The following is a 16,612-nucleotide window of genomic DNA, read 5'->3' on the forward strand; positions in this document are numbered from 1 at the left end:
TTTTCAGCAAAAAAAAAAGCTCTAAGCCACTGTACACTATGTACTTGGCACCAAATTTAACAGCTAGCTGATGAAAATTTACCATTTAACAGCTTAAGATGATTCTCTTTTCCCTCGCCTCTGTCCCCCTTCCCTTGCAGGTGTTTGGAGGTTTGGTGTGGACCTTGGTGGCGACCTTGATAGGGACCTTGGCGACATTGGCTACTTCAAGTTTTCTCACCGATTGCCTTTTCGGATGGGTGGTGTTCGTCTCCGTCTTCTGCTTTCTATTTCAAACGCCATTGCATTGATTGATGTAAATGTCATTCTGAACCAGAGGTTTCTTGCTACCATAACAGCCTCCACCAGACATTCCACATAATTTTGGGTCTTGACTGCAGGGTTTTTCTCCTATTCAGCCATTGAAGAACTATTCACCCTGTACAAAATATCATTGTATGATGTGGCATCAAAATGGTGCAGCATGCAAGGGTGTCCACATACTTCTGGCATGTAGTGTAGGACACATCATGTCATTAACTGTTTACTGAACCCCATACCTGAAAGATAACATTAGTGACTCTAGCTGCTTTTTGCTGAATTTGGAGAAGTCACCCAAAATACTGGAAATAGCATTATATGTTATATTGTAATGTTAAAAGTAAAAATGCACAGTTGGGGAAAGTTTGTAAGCTACCTAGCTCAACACTGTGAGAACAAAGCTTTATTTGCATGTCTTCTACATTAGTCATTAGCTGGTGTGGATGCTAACTTTTTGTCTGAGACTTTAGTTTCAGTCTTTTGGGGAGAAAAAGTAAAGAACAAGTCTGACATTTTTGGCATAAAGTTATATGAGAAGATCAACCCCGCTGCTGTCTGTAACCTATGGCCAGAAACCAGTTAGCTTAGCACAGCACAAAGACTGGAACCAGGTGGAAAGCCTCTAGCCTGGCCTGGTTCAGTGCTAACAGCACCTTTACCTGTTAACTTACCTCAATCAGAACAAAATACAAACAGTAACTTCAGAGTCTTACAGGGAGTAGTTATAATTATTTTTTTGTGTTCTGATTAGGATCAGTTTGGTTTTTGCACACATTAAACATGAAACATGATTTGTTATTTAGTAAGTGTTAGAAGTGATAGTGGGCAGATTATTGGGCACAGCCAGGCTGTTTCCACCTGTTTTCAGTGTGAAGATGTTGAACTAACGCTGTGTCAGAAGAGAATTTCCCCAAAATGCTGAGCTATTCCTTTAGGACCCCTTTTAAAACAAGCTATTTGGAAACATTACCCAACATTACCCATTACTGTTTTCACCCAAACCCTGAAGCTAACCTTTGTTTAATAGTTGGCAAATTAAAAAAGAAAATGTTCCCTTCTGCCCTTCTTCCCTTTCTGTCTTTTTCACTTTCTACCCTTTGTTTCCATCTTCCTCACTGTCCCTCCCCCTGTGTAGGATGTATTTTATCATTTTGTGGCAGTTTGTTTCTACCTCAGGGCATCAGTGATTCTGGCATACTTCACTATCGGGATTGGATTGGGGCCATCTAATGTTGTTATTCTCAAAATCTATCGACTGGCAATCTCTGCAGTGGTATGATGTCAAACACACACACACAAACACACACACACACACACACACACACACACACACACAGATCATAACCAATTACTATATTTAAATGTATTACAATACTTCAAAATACTGTAAATCATTTAAGACAAACTACCAACAGCATTTAATGACTCTTTCAAATCAAATTTGTGTTATTTTCCACACAAAGTAACTTAATTAGTTACTTATATAGTCATTTACTTCCTTTTACATACCACAATGACATATTTTTTTTAAATTTGTTTTAAGAAAAGACTTTTAGATTTTTTTTTAATGTTTGACACAAGCAAAATATTAATCTGCCAGCAATTTGACAAATATAGTGAAATAAAAAGTGCAGTATTTTTCTCTAAGGTAAAATAATAAATTAGCAGAAAATGGAAATATTCAAATACCTTAAAACTGTGCCCTACTTGGATAAATGTACTCTCCACCATTGGTGGAATTCATAAAGTAATTCACAATAAACTGTTGTGCTTGCAGTAACTTAATCCATTTCTTCAGCATCTGACAAGCAGATATTACTGTAGGCAGTTAAAAATATTTTTTTACACTATATAAATGACTATTTTTTCTAGCTTTATGTAATATTTTTGTATAAAACAAGCATTTTGACAGTGTCACCTTGAGCTCCGGGGCTGGAGATTGGTTTTACAAAGACTGCCAAAATATTTACTAACTTAATAAAAAAAAGGCTTAGCAATTGATAATAAAATCGGTTGGCAGGTGCAGCTCTAATGCAATCACGCATAGATATTCAAGTTCCCGTTTATCTCCGTTCATGTTGTTTAAACCTGTGTGTTGACACCTGTGGCTCTATAATCCCTCTGTTCTTCTAATACATGATTTCTCTGTTTTCAGGTGATGTCCTTTTTAGCCACTCTTTTCTATTTCCTTCATGCCATTTTCTCTGCCATCCGATGGAAGAGGTCCTAAGACAACCATCAACCAAACCAGTCATTGAAGTAAACATGGAATTGCTTTTGGGTTTTTTTGTCCTTTTTATTTTCATGTCAGAAAGAGTAACAGTGCTAAAACATCAAATAAGTGGATGAATGGAAAATAAGAAAGTTACTGATGAATGTTACTTGTTTACTGCTCTGGTTAGTTAAATAGCTATAATGTGTCTTCTTTTTTTTAAAGGCTATGTTTTGATATAACCTACAGATGAAAACTTTCCCTGATAAATTGTTAGATTTTTTTTAAAGGAACTTCCAAAAAATTTGATGATGTAAATAAGAGATTTTGCTTCACAAGTATTTTTGAAATTAGTGATATGTAAATTAACAAATTGGACATTGAAACATCCTGATTTCTCTGGTTGTTCAGATGTTTAAAGAACCAACAAGTTGAGTAAAGACAATATTGACATAAAACTGTTATGTGTTGGGGGGAAGGGGGGGGGGACCAATGCGACCATTATCTGCACCATGAAAAGATCATGTGACAAATTATCCAGATGTGTCATTTTCAACTGTAAAAATATCCATTTTATATTATGTCTCAATTTTATATATCATGTTTATTTTACAGAGGGGAAAATAAAGCTGACTTGTTATGTTTGGAAAATCTTGGATTTTGACTTGAATTTAGAGCAGTGTTTAGTGATTTATTTGGTCACTTATGGATGGAGATGTAAATACAAGACCAATATAATATTCAGTTATCAAGCTGACATAGTTAATATGTCAGTAAACAGTTACCTATATGCTTGTGAAGATTAACCTTCACTTGGCCTTTCTGTCAATCTAGTGACTGCAAATCCAATATTTGCTCTCTTTTTAGTTCTAGTGTGGATTCCACCTACTCCTGAAATATAGTAGATGCACCACTATGTTCACCAGCTATTTGCTAATTTTGGCTGCCTTTCATTTGGTGCTGGACCAGCACTACACACTGGGTTTACCAAGCTTCTTAGCTAAGTGCTGTGACTGGAAACGAGGCCATGAAAGCAGTGAACAAAAACAGTAACACTGTGGGTCATAAACTCAAACCAATGAGCTGAAAAAGGATAAAATGCTGCTTGGGAATGCAGAGTTGGGTATTAACTGTGGGTATGTGACCACAAGTGACACCATTCACATTACATATAACCATGTCATTAGGTGTAGACATAAGAATATTGATTAGCACAGCTTTAAAGTGAAAATGTGTGGACCTGCCAGTGTCTCGAAATGGGGTGTTTTCACTCATAAAACTTATCATGAGCAGTTTGTTTTAGCCCATGTGTGTGGTACAAATAGAGGCTGGTGCTGAGCTTTAAAAAAAAAGCCTGAGGACCATAAAGTGTGTATAACCTAAAACTCACTGAGCTGTTTCTTTACTCAACAGCAACAATGATGTTATTTCAGCTGCCGTCGTTTTACTGTAGCCTGTAGGCACAAAATTCCTCTGGTTGTTTCAAAGTGCCTTCACAGGTCACTAGCTCACATTAAATACCTGGTATAGTAGCATGGGCGCTCTAAAATAAAGGGTGTGTCTGTTTGGTGGGAGCTCTTGTGGGATCTCAGCCACAACAGCGGAACAGGTTTGTCTGCTCATTTAACTTTCCTGCAGTACAAGGTCAGTAACACTTGCTGCTGCTCCATTAGTTCAGAAGAGAGGGCAGCACGCTCACTGCTGAGAAGGCAACAAGCAAAGATGGCTGCAAGTACCACTCAGGCTATGGGGACCCTGCCCAGCGGACTGGGGATATGCACCACGTTCCCAGATATATTTTACCTGCCTGAACTGGTGAGTGGGCAATGACAGAGGACAGAGCAGCTGACTTCATTAGTCATTAATGATTGGATTCTGGATCAATATTTGAAATTCAGCAGCTAATATTTTCAAATTATTTGATTTAAAATATTTTAAATACAATAAATTTTCATAAACCTCTTTCATAGACAACAAATTTATTTTGTTCAAATATTTTATATCTGGGCAGCACGGTGGCACAGTGGTTAGCGCTGTTGCTTGGGTTGCATAGGTTGATTGGTGTCTTTAAATTGCCTGTAGGAGTGATTGTGTGTGTGAGTGGTTGTTTGTCTGTGTGTTAGTCCTGCGATGGACTGGCGACCTGTCCAGGGTGTACCCTGCAGCTGGCTGGGATTGGCTCTGTGACCCCGTTTGGGACTAAAATGGATGGATGGATGTTTTATATCTCAAAAGAAAATCTAAATGATGCACTACACTTCCCCACCTCACTCACTGTCCCTCCTTTCCCTGACAGACTTACTCTTGTATGTATAGCAGCCTCTTCTTGCCTAGGAATCACCTATACATTCAACAGGTAATATGTTTAATCAGCAACACAGGTGACTTATCAGACCCTGTCCAAGTCAAAATAATGGTACTACTTGAATTATAAATGGTAAAAAGGGTCATTGCTCAGATCACATTTCACCACTTATCATGACAGAAAAACTTCATTAGAATCAAATTATCTAGCTGCAGAGGTTTCAAAATTCTTCCTTATGCTGTATCATTCCATCAGCTTCTAAACATTTTAGTTTAAAAAGACAAGATCAATAAAGGATAGCAACATTTCACCTGGATTAATAATTTTGCATTCTATTTTTAAAAATGTTGCCCAGTTAGACTGAAGGAAAAACATGCATGAAGGCCACGGATCATATGGAGGGAAATCCAACCTAATGAGCAGAAACTAAGAGTATCAGAACACATTTCTGCTGCTGGTAGGATTTCATGTCTTTAGGGGCTTACATCATGTGGTGGGACTGACTGACTTTATTGTCAGAGTGGGACAAAGAAAATAAGAGGCAGAGGTAAATATGAAGCTACACTGAGCAGCCAGTTAGCTTAGCCTAGGACAAAGACAAGAGACATGGGGAAACACCTAGCTTGGCTCTGGCTAACAGATACAGAATCCATCTACTGTACCAGCACCTCTAAAGCTGCATTAACTAACAAGTTATACAATGACATGTGCCAGACTTTTTCTTGTCTCAGGACAAGGCAACCAATAGAGAGAGACTCCAGGAAGTTACTGGTCCCAGCCAAGGTGAATTGCTATTTTTACATTTTGGATTAAACAAACAAGATCTAACATGTCAATCACTAAGCTTTAAAGGTGCTGATAGCCATTTTATTTAGTTTTATTTTTTAACTTTTGGACATAGACTATTTCCGCCTTGTTTCCAGTGGTACCGGTCTTCTCAGTCAGAAAGCAAATCCACTTGGTTTCCAAAATATCAGACTGTTTCTTTAAACTATGAAGTAAGATAAAAGCATCCTATTTAAAGAGCATTTTTTTTGGCTTGCGTGAGGGTAGCCTATGTTCTTAACTTATTCTTAGGGCAAAATATCCCATTTCATGTTCCATAAATTGGATATGAGATGTTTGGTTTATATTAAAGGGACATCCTGCTTTGTGCCACCTTGGCCCCATCTAAGCTGTGTACCATGTAATATCTCCTGAGTCTCTGTTTTCCTGTATCAAAACTCAACTACCTCTCAACAACTAAGACAAAAATGTATCAAAATATAATCTTTATATTTTTTATATAATGGTGTTTAAACATGTGCAAAGGCAGAAGTGTTAGTTTAAGGTCACTTCAGCACAAACAAATCGAAATCTCACAAATCCTATTGCCATTTGTGTAACTTGTCCCTCCACCTCTACAGGTGTTCGGAGGTTTGGTGTGGATCCTGGTGGCGTCGACCCATGTGAACCCCCCAAACCCTCTGGGCTGGGTGATGTTTGTGTCTGTCTTCTGCTTTGTCTTGACCACCCTCTGGATGATCATCTTTGCTGCTGGGGGTCATAAGAATAGCTCTGGCTGGGCTGCTGCTGTAAGAGAGCCAGAATGAATAGATCTGGAAATGAAACAGAGAGAATGAGTGATGGGCTGTGGCCATGTTGTAACATTGTCATTTTATCTGTGCGTGTCCAGGACTTTGCTTACCATGGTCTGGCTGCGTTCTTCTACCTCAGCGCAGGGGTGGCTTTGGCTTTTATCACCCTGGAAAAAAGAGATACAAACCCATTTCGAAACTACCAGATTGACATTGCTGCTGTGGTGAGAACTAATTTCAGTCAACTGTCCACTTTAAAACTCCACTTTAATAACAATGATCTACTGTATTTCTGATGTTCTTTAATTTAAGCAGCCATTTGCAGTTTTTTTTCACTCCCTTGAAAACAAATGTTCATATTAAATTGTTAACATGCCAACATTTTACTTCCAACAGCTACGATGCAGTTTAAATGCATATGCTTGTTCAATATTCTGGTGAACACAATGAAAAGACCCCCTCCCCCTTTGTCAGATGAGAAGATTGATACTGTTCTCATGTCTGTATGGTATATATGAAGCTACAGTGAGCAGTTGGTTAACCTATCTTAGCAGAAAAGCCTGGAAATAAGAAAGACTCGTTCTGCCCAAAGGTATAAAATTCCACCTGCCCCCCTTGTAGCTCACCAGTTAACCGGCTATACCTTGTTTGTTTAAATCAATGCAAAAACCAAAGTGTATGACTTCAGGAAGTCATTTCACTTGGCCTAGATATAGTAGAAGGTTGTCTCTGTCACGTGACCCTTGTTTTGTAGGTTAGCTTAGATTGGCATAATGGCTGGAATCAAAGGGAAAGACCATGCCAGCTTTGTCAAAAGGTGAGAAATATTTGGGCTTCATGTCGATTAAACAAACAAGATATAACTGAGGTATTTTGATAAGCTAATGCTAACCAGCTTCTTGCCTAATATTTACCTCACACATATTAAGAGTAGTATTGATTTTCTCACCTAATTCTTGGCATGAAAGCAAATATGTGCATATTCCTTTAAATGTGGGTGAATCAGAACAACGGCAACACAACACTTGTAGTGAATATTGCAGTCAGATCCTAGATAATGTAATGGTTGGATTTTTACTGTAGTCTGCGTGTCTGTGTCTCAGGTGTTTGCCTTCGTGGCCACGTTGTTCTACTTCATCCACACCTTCCTCTCTGCCATCCGATGGAAAAGCTTCTGAATGGCAATGCTGAATCACAGACCTGCGTGTCTACAAGATGTACCTTGCATCCTGTGTGCCCCTGTGTGTCCATGTGTATGTGTGGGTATGTATGGTGGAATTACCCACCTGGTCAGATACATAGTACCACATTTTGGGACATGTAATAATATTTAATGAAGGTTGACTGGGTGGGAACTGTGAAGAAACACCATAAACAGAACAAAGCATGCAGAACAAAACTGATGAATGAAAGCAAAAAAAAGAGTTGTATCCTAAAAATATCATGCTGATCTTATTCCTTTAAGGGACAGTTCATCAAAATCACTGAGAGACAAGCACACTATTTTCACTCACTCCTGCTGTACTGTATCTGGCGATGCTCCTAGATTCTGATTTAAATGAAACTGTATACAGTATGGTCTCTGGTTACTACTGAAACATCACAAATAAAACACCATTCACCTCTGTTGTACTGTTGTGGAGGCCAAAACATTAGAAATGCAGATCTGCAGGTAGTTGTAAAATACTTCTAATCTGTCCTATTAATTAATCAATTTTAAGATTTTGTACATGTTTTGAAAATTTGTCATTTACATTTAATGCCAGCCAATAGTATGCACAGGCTGGTGAAGTGAAGTTTTCGGTATTAGAGGTATTTTTACACTTTTGTATTTCCAAAATTAAAACAAGCTATAGATGTATGTCTAGACGACAGCTCTGCAAGAGCCGCTGCAGTCCACCTAGTTTCAGTGTTAGTCTTGTGCAAGTCTAAATCTAGTTACACATCGACTGAGGAGGTTAAATATTTACCTTGTTCATTTCAATATTTAAAGTTGATAAGCAGGATAAGAGTCCTGAAACTAATGTTAAGTACACTGGGGACATGTTTTCAGGATGTCTGCAAAGGATGAACAACAGCAATGGAGAGTTTCGAGAGAGACATTTTCAGTGACTCAGAAAAGCAGAGCAACCATTCATACTGAGTTTTGCACTTTTTGTTACCTCTTTTACATGCTAGCAATATGGCTCTGTGAATTCTGGTCCATCATTTTGGTTCATACTGAAATTGTGTATTGCAACAACTACTTGGTGCCAACATGAGTAGAATGATTACTGGCTAGAAATTATGTCAGAAAGGACAAAGGGATTTTGACAGTAGGGGAAAGTGACTCAGTTGAGCTGAGTGGAGAATTAAGAAAATACAAGAATTCCCAATGAGGCAAGTGAGAGGGAAAAAGCTTCATTAATATAACTATAGTCTTCAGTATCACAATGTTGACATCTCAAGGTGTAAACCATGTTACAAAAGTTCCCTGGAAACAGAAAGGCAAACAATGTGATTTCATTACTCATCTGTACTTTATTTGATACTGTATTTTGCAATATTTCCCTGTGAATGAAGTTTTTTTTTTTTTTTACAGTTACAAAGGAAACTTTGTTATCTAAGGGGTTAATATTTTACTGGGTGTATCTGCAGAATGTTTTCAAATGAGATGTCTTCAGTTGAGAAACACGTAACTTTAGTCCTTGGCTGACAGGACAACCACACATTTACAGGTTATTACCATATCCCAGTGTCAGACTATCCATCTGACACTCCTGGCCTCAGTCCAAACATCTGTCCTGTGGTCTGATCCCATCCCATTCCCACGCTACCAGACTGTGCGTTTGACATTTGCCCAGATTGAGCGTTTGGTTCCCTGCGTGGCTCGCACGTCCTCCAGGTGCAGCCGGGTGTTGAGTAACTCATCCTCGGGCTCGGGGGTGGGCCGTACCCCAGCTTTAGGACTTGCCACCACCAGGGGCAGCAGGCCTCGCTGCGACTGAAACTCAACGACGTGTAGCTGCTTCCTATCGGCCAATGTTTGGTGGGTTTCCTGCCGGGTGGGAAGAATAAGAGGCAGATATTAGAAGATGAAGAGAGAAGTTACTGAGGCTCCAAACACAGCTGGGTGACTTCTATAACATTTACTGTCTGATGGCAGAGAAGGGTTAGAGATAAAATGAGGAAAAGGAGTTTCACGTTTTACATTGGAATTCACCACCAATATCTGTACATGATTTCATGACAATCCATTCAACAGTTCAGATATTGCAGTCTGAGGATCCAGACACTGACCCATGTCACCATCTGAAGAACCATGCTGCTAATATGGAAATAGAGATGCAGCTGGTTTAGTGTTATCAATGCTTTTTTAATACTTACCTGAAACCAGAGTGACTAAGTCTGTATCACTTTAAAACATCATATCTTGCTGACGTTCAGAAAGTTCCTTTATAACCATCTTTGACCAGATGTTTTCTTACCTCCCTTTCAGGAAGCTTTGGTCAAAGTTCAATAAAGAAGCTCCTTTCCTCTCACTCATCTTTTATTGGGAAGTTCTGCTATAGCTCAGCTTTACATTTACTTACCCCATCAGTTCCTATTTTCCCATGCTGCCAAGGTTCTTTTCACTCATTATCTGTTGACACTGCATCTGGCCAATTACCATCTTCTCTGCCAGTTTGCTGAGTCTGCTCATTAAATCTCAGGCTGTTTCCATCATTCTGCCTTCTATGGCTGCACAGCCCACCTCCGCTCCCATCGCCACTTATCCAGTGATCCAGGTATCAAGGTCTATCTTCCTGCCCACCCACCACCTGGGGATTCATCCTATATTCTTCTTATCTCCTATCTACACTGGTCTACCTGTTTCTCAGCAGCACTCATCACTGGGTCCTTTTCTGTGATTAACTTCAATAAACATTTTTATGCACTCTCCACTGACCTCTCCTTATTGAGTGGCATGAAAGAGGATTTTTTTGTCTCTGACATCTTCACTCCACCACCTTTACAGGGGCTATTAAAACTATTACTTTGAATATTCTTCTAAAACAATTGTGTATGTAATCATCACAGGCTAAAATGATCCCCGTCACCGTGCCAACATGACCTCACCTGATTGACTAATCCCTTAAAGAGGGCCCTGGTGATGTTGAGGAGATTGACAGATCCCTCTACTTTGCAGTACATGTTCTGAATGCCGATCAGCTTGCATATAGTGATGACGGCCCTGTGGCAGTGCAGACCATAACCTGCAGGGAGAGAACCAATATTAATATTACCGTGACTATTTAGCATTCTCTGAATCATTTCAGTAAAGTCCGAGCACAGAGCAGACAAACACTAAATGGCTGCAGGTGGTCAGAGGTACAATTTTTACTTGTCCTCTAATCCAACTCTTTGTGTTTGTCATGCAACCAAACCTGCTCTGGATTCGACTCACACCCATGACCGTGTGGTTTTTGGTGTATCTCAATCAATGTGGACCGACCCAGTTCTGCCAGCGTGGCTCGCATTGCAAAGGTGAAGACTAATAACCTAAAGATTTTATTAGCCAATGCTAAGCAGGGTAACGTGAATATTTTAATGAATATTTACAGTAATTGTATTTAAATGCAACCTTCCCATCATTTGTACCAAATAACATTGTTAGTTTTAAGAAAACTTTTTCAGAATATTTTAGAAAATTATTCAGAAGTTCCAAGCCTGTAAACCAAAGTAAAAACAATTTGTTTATAATGTCATATTTCCCGACTAAAATGCTGAATGAATACCTTTGTTTTGTTTCTTCATGCGGAGTGTTGTCCTCTGAAACTTGGATTCAATGTCATGATAAACTGTTGGAAAGAAAAAGAGCAACAAGATCTGAACTACGCTTACTGGCTGTGGTGCAGGGACTTACAGAGAACAAACAGTCAAACTGATACATAAAACAGGCAAGATTATTCTACAAAGTCTCCTTATTTTCACGTTTGGTGCCAAGTGAAGGCACTTGTGTTTTGTTCCGGCTGTTGTCTCCCTCAGGCGTTTCTCTACCTGCCCACCAGATGTCCTCCCACATGCCAGTGTTTCCCGCTCAAGAGTTATTCAGTCACACACAGTCCCTGAGCGACAGCTGAGAACACTGTGCGGCCATAGCTTCAAGTTAAAATCCTTTTCTTGTGTTACATCACTTTAAAACATCCTGACAGCTGCCGTCCCTGCAGTCAATACACTTAGTGAATTAGATTTGTACCTGGATGATGCAACAACAGAGAGGAAGCAGTTATGAAAAGAAACAGTACAGGAGGTGGATGATTTGTTACTCAGAGGACACATCCTGCTGGGTGAAGAAAATCTAAAATGCAAAACCAAATATCAAGCACACACACACACACACACACACACACACACACACACACACACACCGTAGAGGAAGCTGAACATTTGCTGTGGTTGCAGGAGGTCCGGGCTGATTTGCGACAGCGTGTGTCATTTATATGATGTGTGACTCACAGAATCAAACAGCGACAAAGTCAGAGCAGACAGAAAACTCCTCCTGACACACTCTTTTGCATTCCTGTTTTAAGTTCTGTCTATAACTCACATTCAACAAAAATTCATTCAGACTTAAACCTAAAGGACTGAATATTGTTTGGTTGGTTGTTTTTCATGGTACCAAGTTCAAATGTTTTCTAATTCACTTTGTGTCCATTAACTTCTACTGAGCATCACAGAATATTCAGTAAGGGTGACAATGGCCTGAGTGAGTGAGCAACAAAGGTGACAGATGATCAATGACAAAAATATTCTAGAAACTATCAGATCTGTCACTAAATTTAACTTGACTTCAAACACAGCAACAAAAGTCTCAAAAGGATTGTCCTTTTTAAAACATTAGGACACAGAAGTAAACAACCAATCACACGGCAGTCCAGACAGGTTGCAGATGGTTGCACAGTGTGAGCTGGCATGCCAAAGGATTTGATGGGTTTTTTCTAACAACCTGCAAAAACTATAAATATACAACAGTGTTGAGCTCAGACTGGTTGGAAACATAAGAACACACACACACACACACACACACACACACACACACACCGACATGGGCACTGCTCATCTGATTCGGGGCCAAGCAGGAGGCTAACTTTCTCCTCTGGTGGGCATGGTGGAGGCTGACGACTCACACACATCGATTTTCTGGCTTTACTCTCCAGCAGCAGCCAAATGGAGTTTTGCAATAAGAAACTACAAGCGGTGCAATGTCACTGTCATAGCTTTCCTCATTAATCAATATTTTACATTATGTTGCTTGGATGAGTATAAGCAGGTGACATGAGGGGGGTGGTGCTGGACAAGTGCAGTGGAAGAGGGAAATAATTGTGGAGAGACACAGATGGAGAGAGTGGTGGAAGAGGGAAACCAGAGGAGTGGAAATAATAGATGTGTGAACTGGGAGAAGCTATCTGGGACGTTCTTAGCTCTCAAAGTAAAGTCCATATCATAATTTTCCACAAACAGTGTCAGACTCACAGTTGGAGCAGTTCTACAACTGAAACTGTCCTGGCTGAGTCATCAGAACAAACAGCTGTGTTCCCATCAACATCTGGTTCTTTGACAAAAACATCCAAGACTGTGCACCTAAAAATTAATGGTGCATTAACTACAGTTGAGCACGCCGTCTGATAAATCACTATAATCTATAATCACAATAATAATAATGTTGGAAGAATATGGCTTCTCCTCTATAGCAAAGGCCACTGGGACACATGGGTAATGTAGTATTTAGGGCTGATGGACAAAAAGGCGTTATAAGAAAAAAGCTATAGCATACTGTTTAAAAAAAAACTAAACAAATGGAAATTGGGAAAAAACACTGAGAACCAGCTGTATGTCCCACTTTGCAACCCCATTAAGGGGAATAAAGAAAGGAAAGGAAGTGAGCAGAGAAGATCTAGGAGGAAAAGTAAATGAAGGAGATGAGGTGATGGAAAGCACACACACACACACACACACACACACACACACACACACACACACACACACACAGTCACTTACTGGTATGGTTGTTGCATCGTTCTATAAAGTACAGGTAGTGGATGGCTCTGTTCTTGGCCTGCAGTTAACAGAAACACACACACACACACACACACAGAGCATTGTTTGTCAAAGGTCAGTATTTTGTCATCATAATAAACATTTCAGTTGGAAAGTTTAGTGACTGTTGTAGCAACAGACAAATAATCTTAATATTAAATGTGGTAATATTCATATAATTATTAGCACAAGGGACTCTCGATGAAGCAGATCAAAGAGGGTCTGGGGATTTGAATCAAAAAGTGCATTAGGTTAACGTTCCTGTGATTTTACTCATGCACTGACCAAACCTGTATTGAGGTTTGCTTTACTGCACTTTGTGGTCTTACCTTCCTCAGAGCTGTGGCTCTGTCTGCTGCTTTACCCAACGCAAACCCTGGAGGGAGGGAAAGGAGTCATTTTGAGAACATCTGAGAGCAGAATGAGCAGAGCCAGAGGAGGTCAGCATGACAGAAATTAAGTTTGAGAAGTTCATAGTATTATTTGCTAGTGGAAAAGCCGATTAAGTTCAGATTTTATTGTTTCACTGTTGTTAACTTAGTGGTTTGGGGGTTTGATACCTCACAAACTGGCAATTCTATTCAATTCGATTTACTTGTATAGTGCCAATTCACAACAGCAGTTATCTCAGAGGCTTTTATATAATTTAGACCTCACACTATTACAAGAAAACTCAACAAATGCCCTCTGAGCAAAAATCCCCTTTAACCTGAAGAAACGTGTGACAGACCCCAGCTGTCGAGAATGAGAAACTTATTATTCAGCATTTGGAAGCACCCTGAAACTGTCAAAATCATTTTTGGTTCTGTTTTCAGAATTCAAAAAGTGGTTAAAATCAACTTAACCTCCAAATTAAAACAACCCTAAATGTTTAAAACCTATTCATTAATGTGTAGACTAATTGTCATTCGCTGTAATGAGCAACGATCTACGTTTATCTTTCAGACAGATTCAGACCTGCTGCTCCGTTGCCATTTCCCACAGCGACCAGACACCTGATGGACCTCTTTCTGCCCTCCTTGGCCGTCATGTTGAACACATTCTTCACCTACAACAATCAAAAACACCAAACATGACTGCCACCACCAGCTGATATCAACAGACTCCTGTTGGGCCCGTGTGTCAAACATGTAATATATAACACACACAACACTGTGTGCGTGTGTGTGTGTGTGTGCGTGCGTTGGGCAATCCCTCATCTTACAGGTTAACATGAATATGTGTGTGTTGTGATAATGTATTATTGTGCAGGATAAGTCACAAATCATGTCCCTGATGTCAATATATCATTTCTGATCTTGTACTTATTGTCTAACGCAGTCACTCCAGTAAAGTTAGTGAACCGATAGGAAAAAAATAAAACAACAGATTTCTATAAATAAAGAATAAACAGACTGTGTGTGTGCATTGTCAATCCAGACCAGAATGCTTCCCAGATTTAAGGGAGTTTCACTGATCTGAGCACATCAACAGAGCACAGTCATCTATCACACACAGCTTGGTGCCGTCCCTTGCTCAGCCACACAGGCTGGCCAGCTACTTGCAAAACGGCAGCTACAACACCAGGGGGAAGTGTAGATACACCACGCAGAAGGAAGAGGAGGGGAGGAAGGGAGATGAGGTAAGTGGAAAAAAAGAAAAGAGGATGTAGGAGTTCATCAGAGAGGAGAGAGAAAATAAGCAGGTGCACAGGAAGAAACCCAAAGGTCAAAAATAAGCACAGAGCGAAAGAAGGAAAATGAGAGGAGAAAAGTAAATAATGAGTGAAAGAAGGAGAATGAGAAGTGAAGAAGAGGACAAGAGGGAGTTAAAGAAGAGAGAGCAAAAGACCCGAACACACAGCTGACACTTTGATCCACACCAGTGATGCAAGTGACAGAACAGTGAGCAACTTCAGCAGAGGAAACAAAGTCGGCTTTCAGCTTCTCTAGTTATCACATATTTCAATAAAGGGTTTATAATTTGACCGCAGGGGTCAGAGTGGCAGCAAACACTGAAAACACAGCCCTGTAGGACACACACATAAGGTCATGTCTTTCTATCATACTTCACATACTGTGTGGGTGGGGAGAAGGAAACTCTGCCTCAGCAAAGATCCGACCAGATGGGATCTCAAAATTCAACAAGTTATAAATTCTCATGTTTCAATGCAACTTGTAGCTACTTGCAGCCAGTTTCTATTAAAAGTGTGTTCAGCAGTGTTGGGATTTTAGGTGAGGATGCAGCAGTTTTGGCAGAGCACTAGCAGTGGAGCAGATGGGCCTGGGTTTCGTGACAGCAGGGCGGTGGGAGGATGCTTCTAGCTCGCTCGCACTCCTGTTTCATCTCATCCCCTCAGTCTGTTGCTGTGTCTCCCTATCTGCATCTGTCCACACACTGCAATGCAAGGGAGGAGCTTTCACCACAGGGAAGCAGAAGGCACTGCGAGAGCACAAGCCTCCGCCAACACAACACTCCTCTGACTTGCTGTTGCACAACTACACATCATTTCTTTCACTTGGATATTATGTTGATATCTTGCCTCTGCACACACCGAATAGTGGAAAGGGTTCATTTATTCCTGCACAACTAAAAAGATTTCTACAGAGGACAAATCCCTGTTGTACACATTCTATTTCACAGATTTACATTCTAGAATTAATATTTAAAAGTCCACCATGTGGTTTCACCAGCCACAATACGGTTTTAGAAAATTCTTAATTGTTTTTAAATGACCTTACAAAGATTTCCATCCCACTCTCATCATGTTTGGCAAGAAAAGAGAAGAGGAGCAAAAACCTGAAAATGCAGTTCTGAAGTTTATTAAGACTGCTGAGCAAAACAACAATCTTAATATTGGCTCACAAAACCATGTGAAATGACTCACAAGGCTGTGTGTGACTGTGTGGGTGAAGGAGAAAGAAATGACAAAAATAAGTTTAACTGATATTATTTTAAATCATATTCCACATGGTTCACACACTGTGAGGAGTTACTGGGGATTTACAGTGGGTATGGAAAGTATTCAGACCCCCTTAAATTTTTCACTCTTTGTTATATTGCAGCCATATGCTAAAATCATTTAAGTTCATTTTTTTCCTCATTAATGTACACACAGCACCCCATATTGACAGAAAAACACAGAATTTTTGACATTTTTGCAGATTTATTAAAAAAGAA

The 16,612-nt window shown here is 39.8% G+C and overlaps 2 protein-coding genes across 3 annotated transcripts in view; one reads left to right on the forward strand and one right to left on the reverse strand.

The window, feature by feature from the left end:
• Nucleotides 1-4,234: 4,234 nt before the first annotated feature.
• LOC109961082 (myelin and lymphocyte protein-like) lies at nucleotides 4,235-7,572 on the forward strand. Its single transcript, XM_020601667.1, has 4 exons — nucleotides 4,235-4,327; nucleotides 6,224-6,391; nucleotides 6,493-6,618; nucleotides 7,498-7,572. Exons 1-4 carry the CDS (start codon nucleotides 4,235-4,237, stop codon nucleotides 7,570-7,572), a joined length of 462 nt encoding a protein of 153 aa, XP_020457323.1.
• A 1,313-nt stretch (nucleotides 7,573-8,885) lies between these two features.
• The window catches only part of mrps5 (mitochondrial ribosomal protein S5), a 20,301-nt gene continuing 12,574 nt past the window's right edge, over nucleotides 8,886-16,612 (reverse strand). For both annotated transcript variants that reach the window (XM_020601662.1, XM_020601663.1), the window contains exons 7-12: nucleotides 14,411-14,501; nucleotides 13,783-13,829; nucleotides 13,415-13,472; nucleotides 11,152-11,214; nucleotides 10,493-10,629; nucleotides 8,886-9,431 (exon numbers count right to left, since the gene is read on the reverse strand). In XM_020601662.1, the coding sequence (XP_020457318.1) occupies nucleotides 9,207-9,431; nucleotides 10,493-10,629; nucleotides 11,152-11,214; nucleotides 13,415-13,472; nucleotides 13,783-13,829; nucleotides 14,411-14,501 (621 nt within the window). In that variant the 3' untranslated portion in view covers nucleotides 8,886-9,206. The remainder of the gene's footprint in view (nucleotides 9,432-10,492; nucleotides 10,630-11,151; nucleotides 11,215-13,414; nucleotides 13,473-13,782; nucleotides 13,830-14,410; nucleotides 14,502-16,612) is intronic.

The sequence above is a fragment of the Monopterus albus genome, unplaced genomic scaffold (assembly GCF_001952655.1).
Source record: "Monopterus albus unplaced genomic scaffold, M_albus_1.0 scaffold52.1, whole genome shotgun sequence".
Lineage (NCBI taxonomy): Eukaryota > Metazoa > Chordata > Actinopteri > Synbranchiformes > Synbranchidae > Monopterus > Monopterus albus.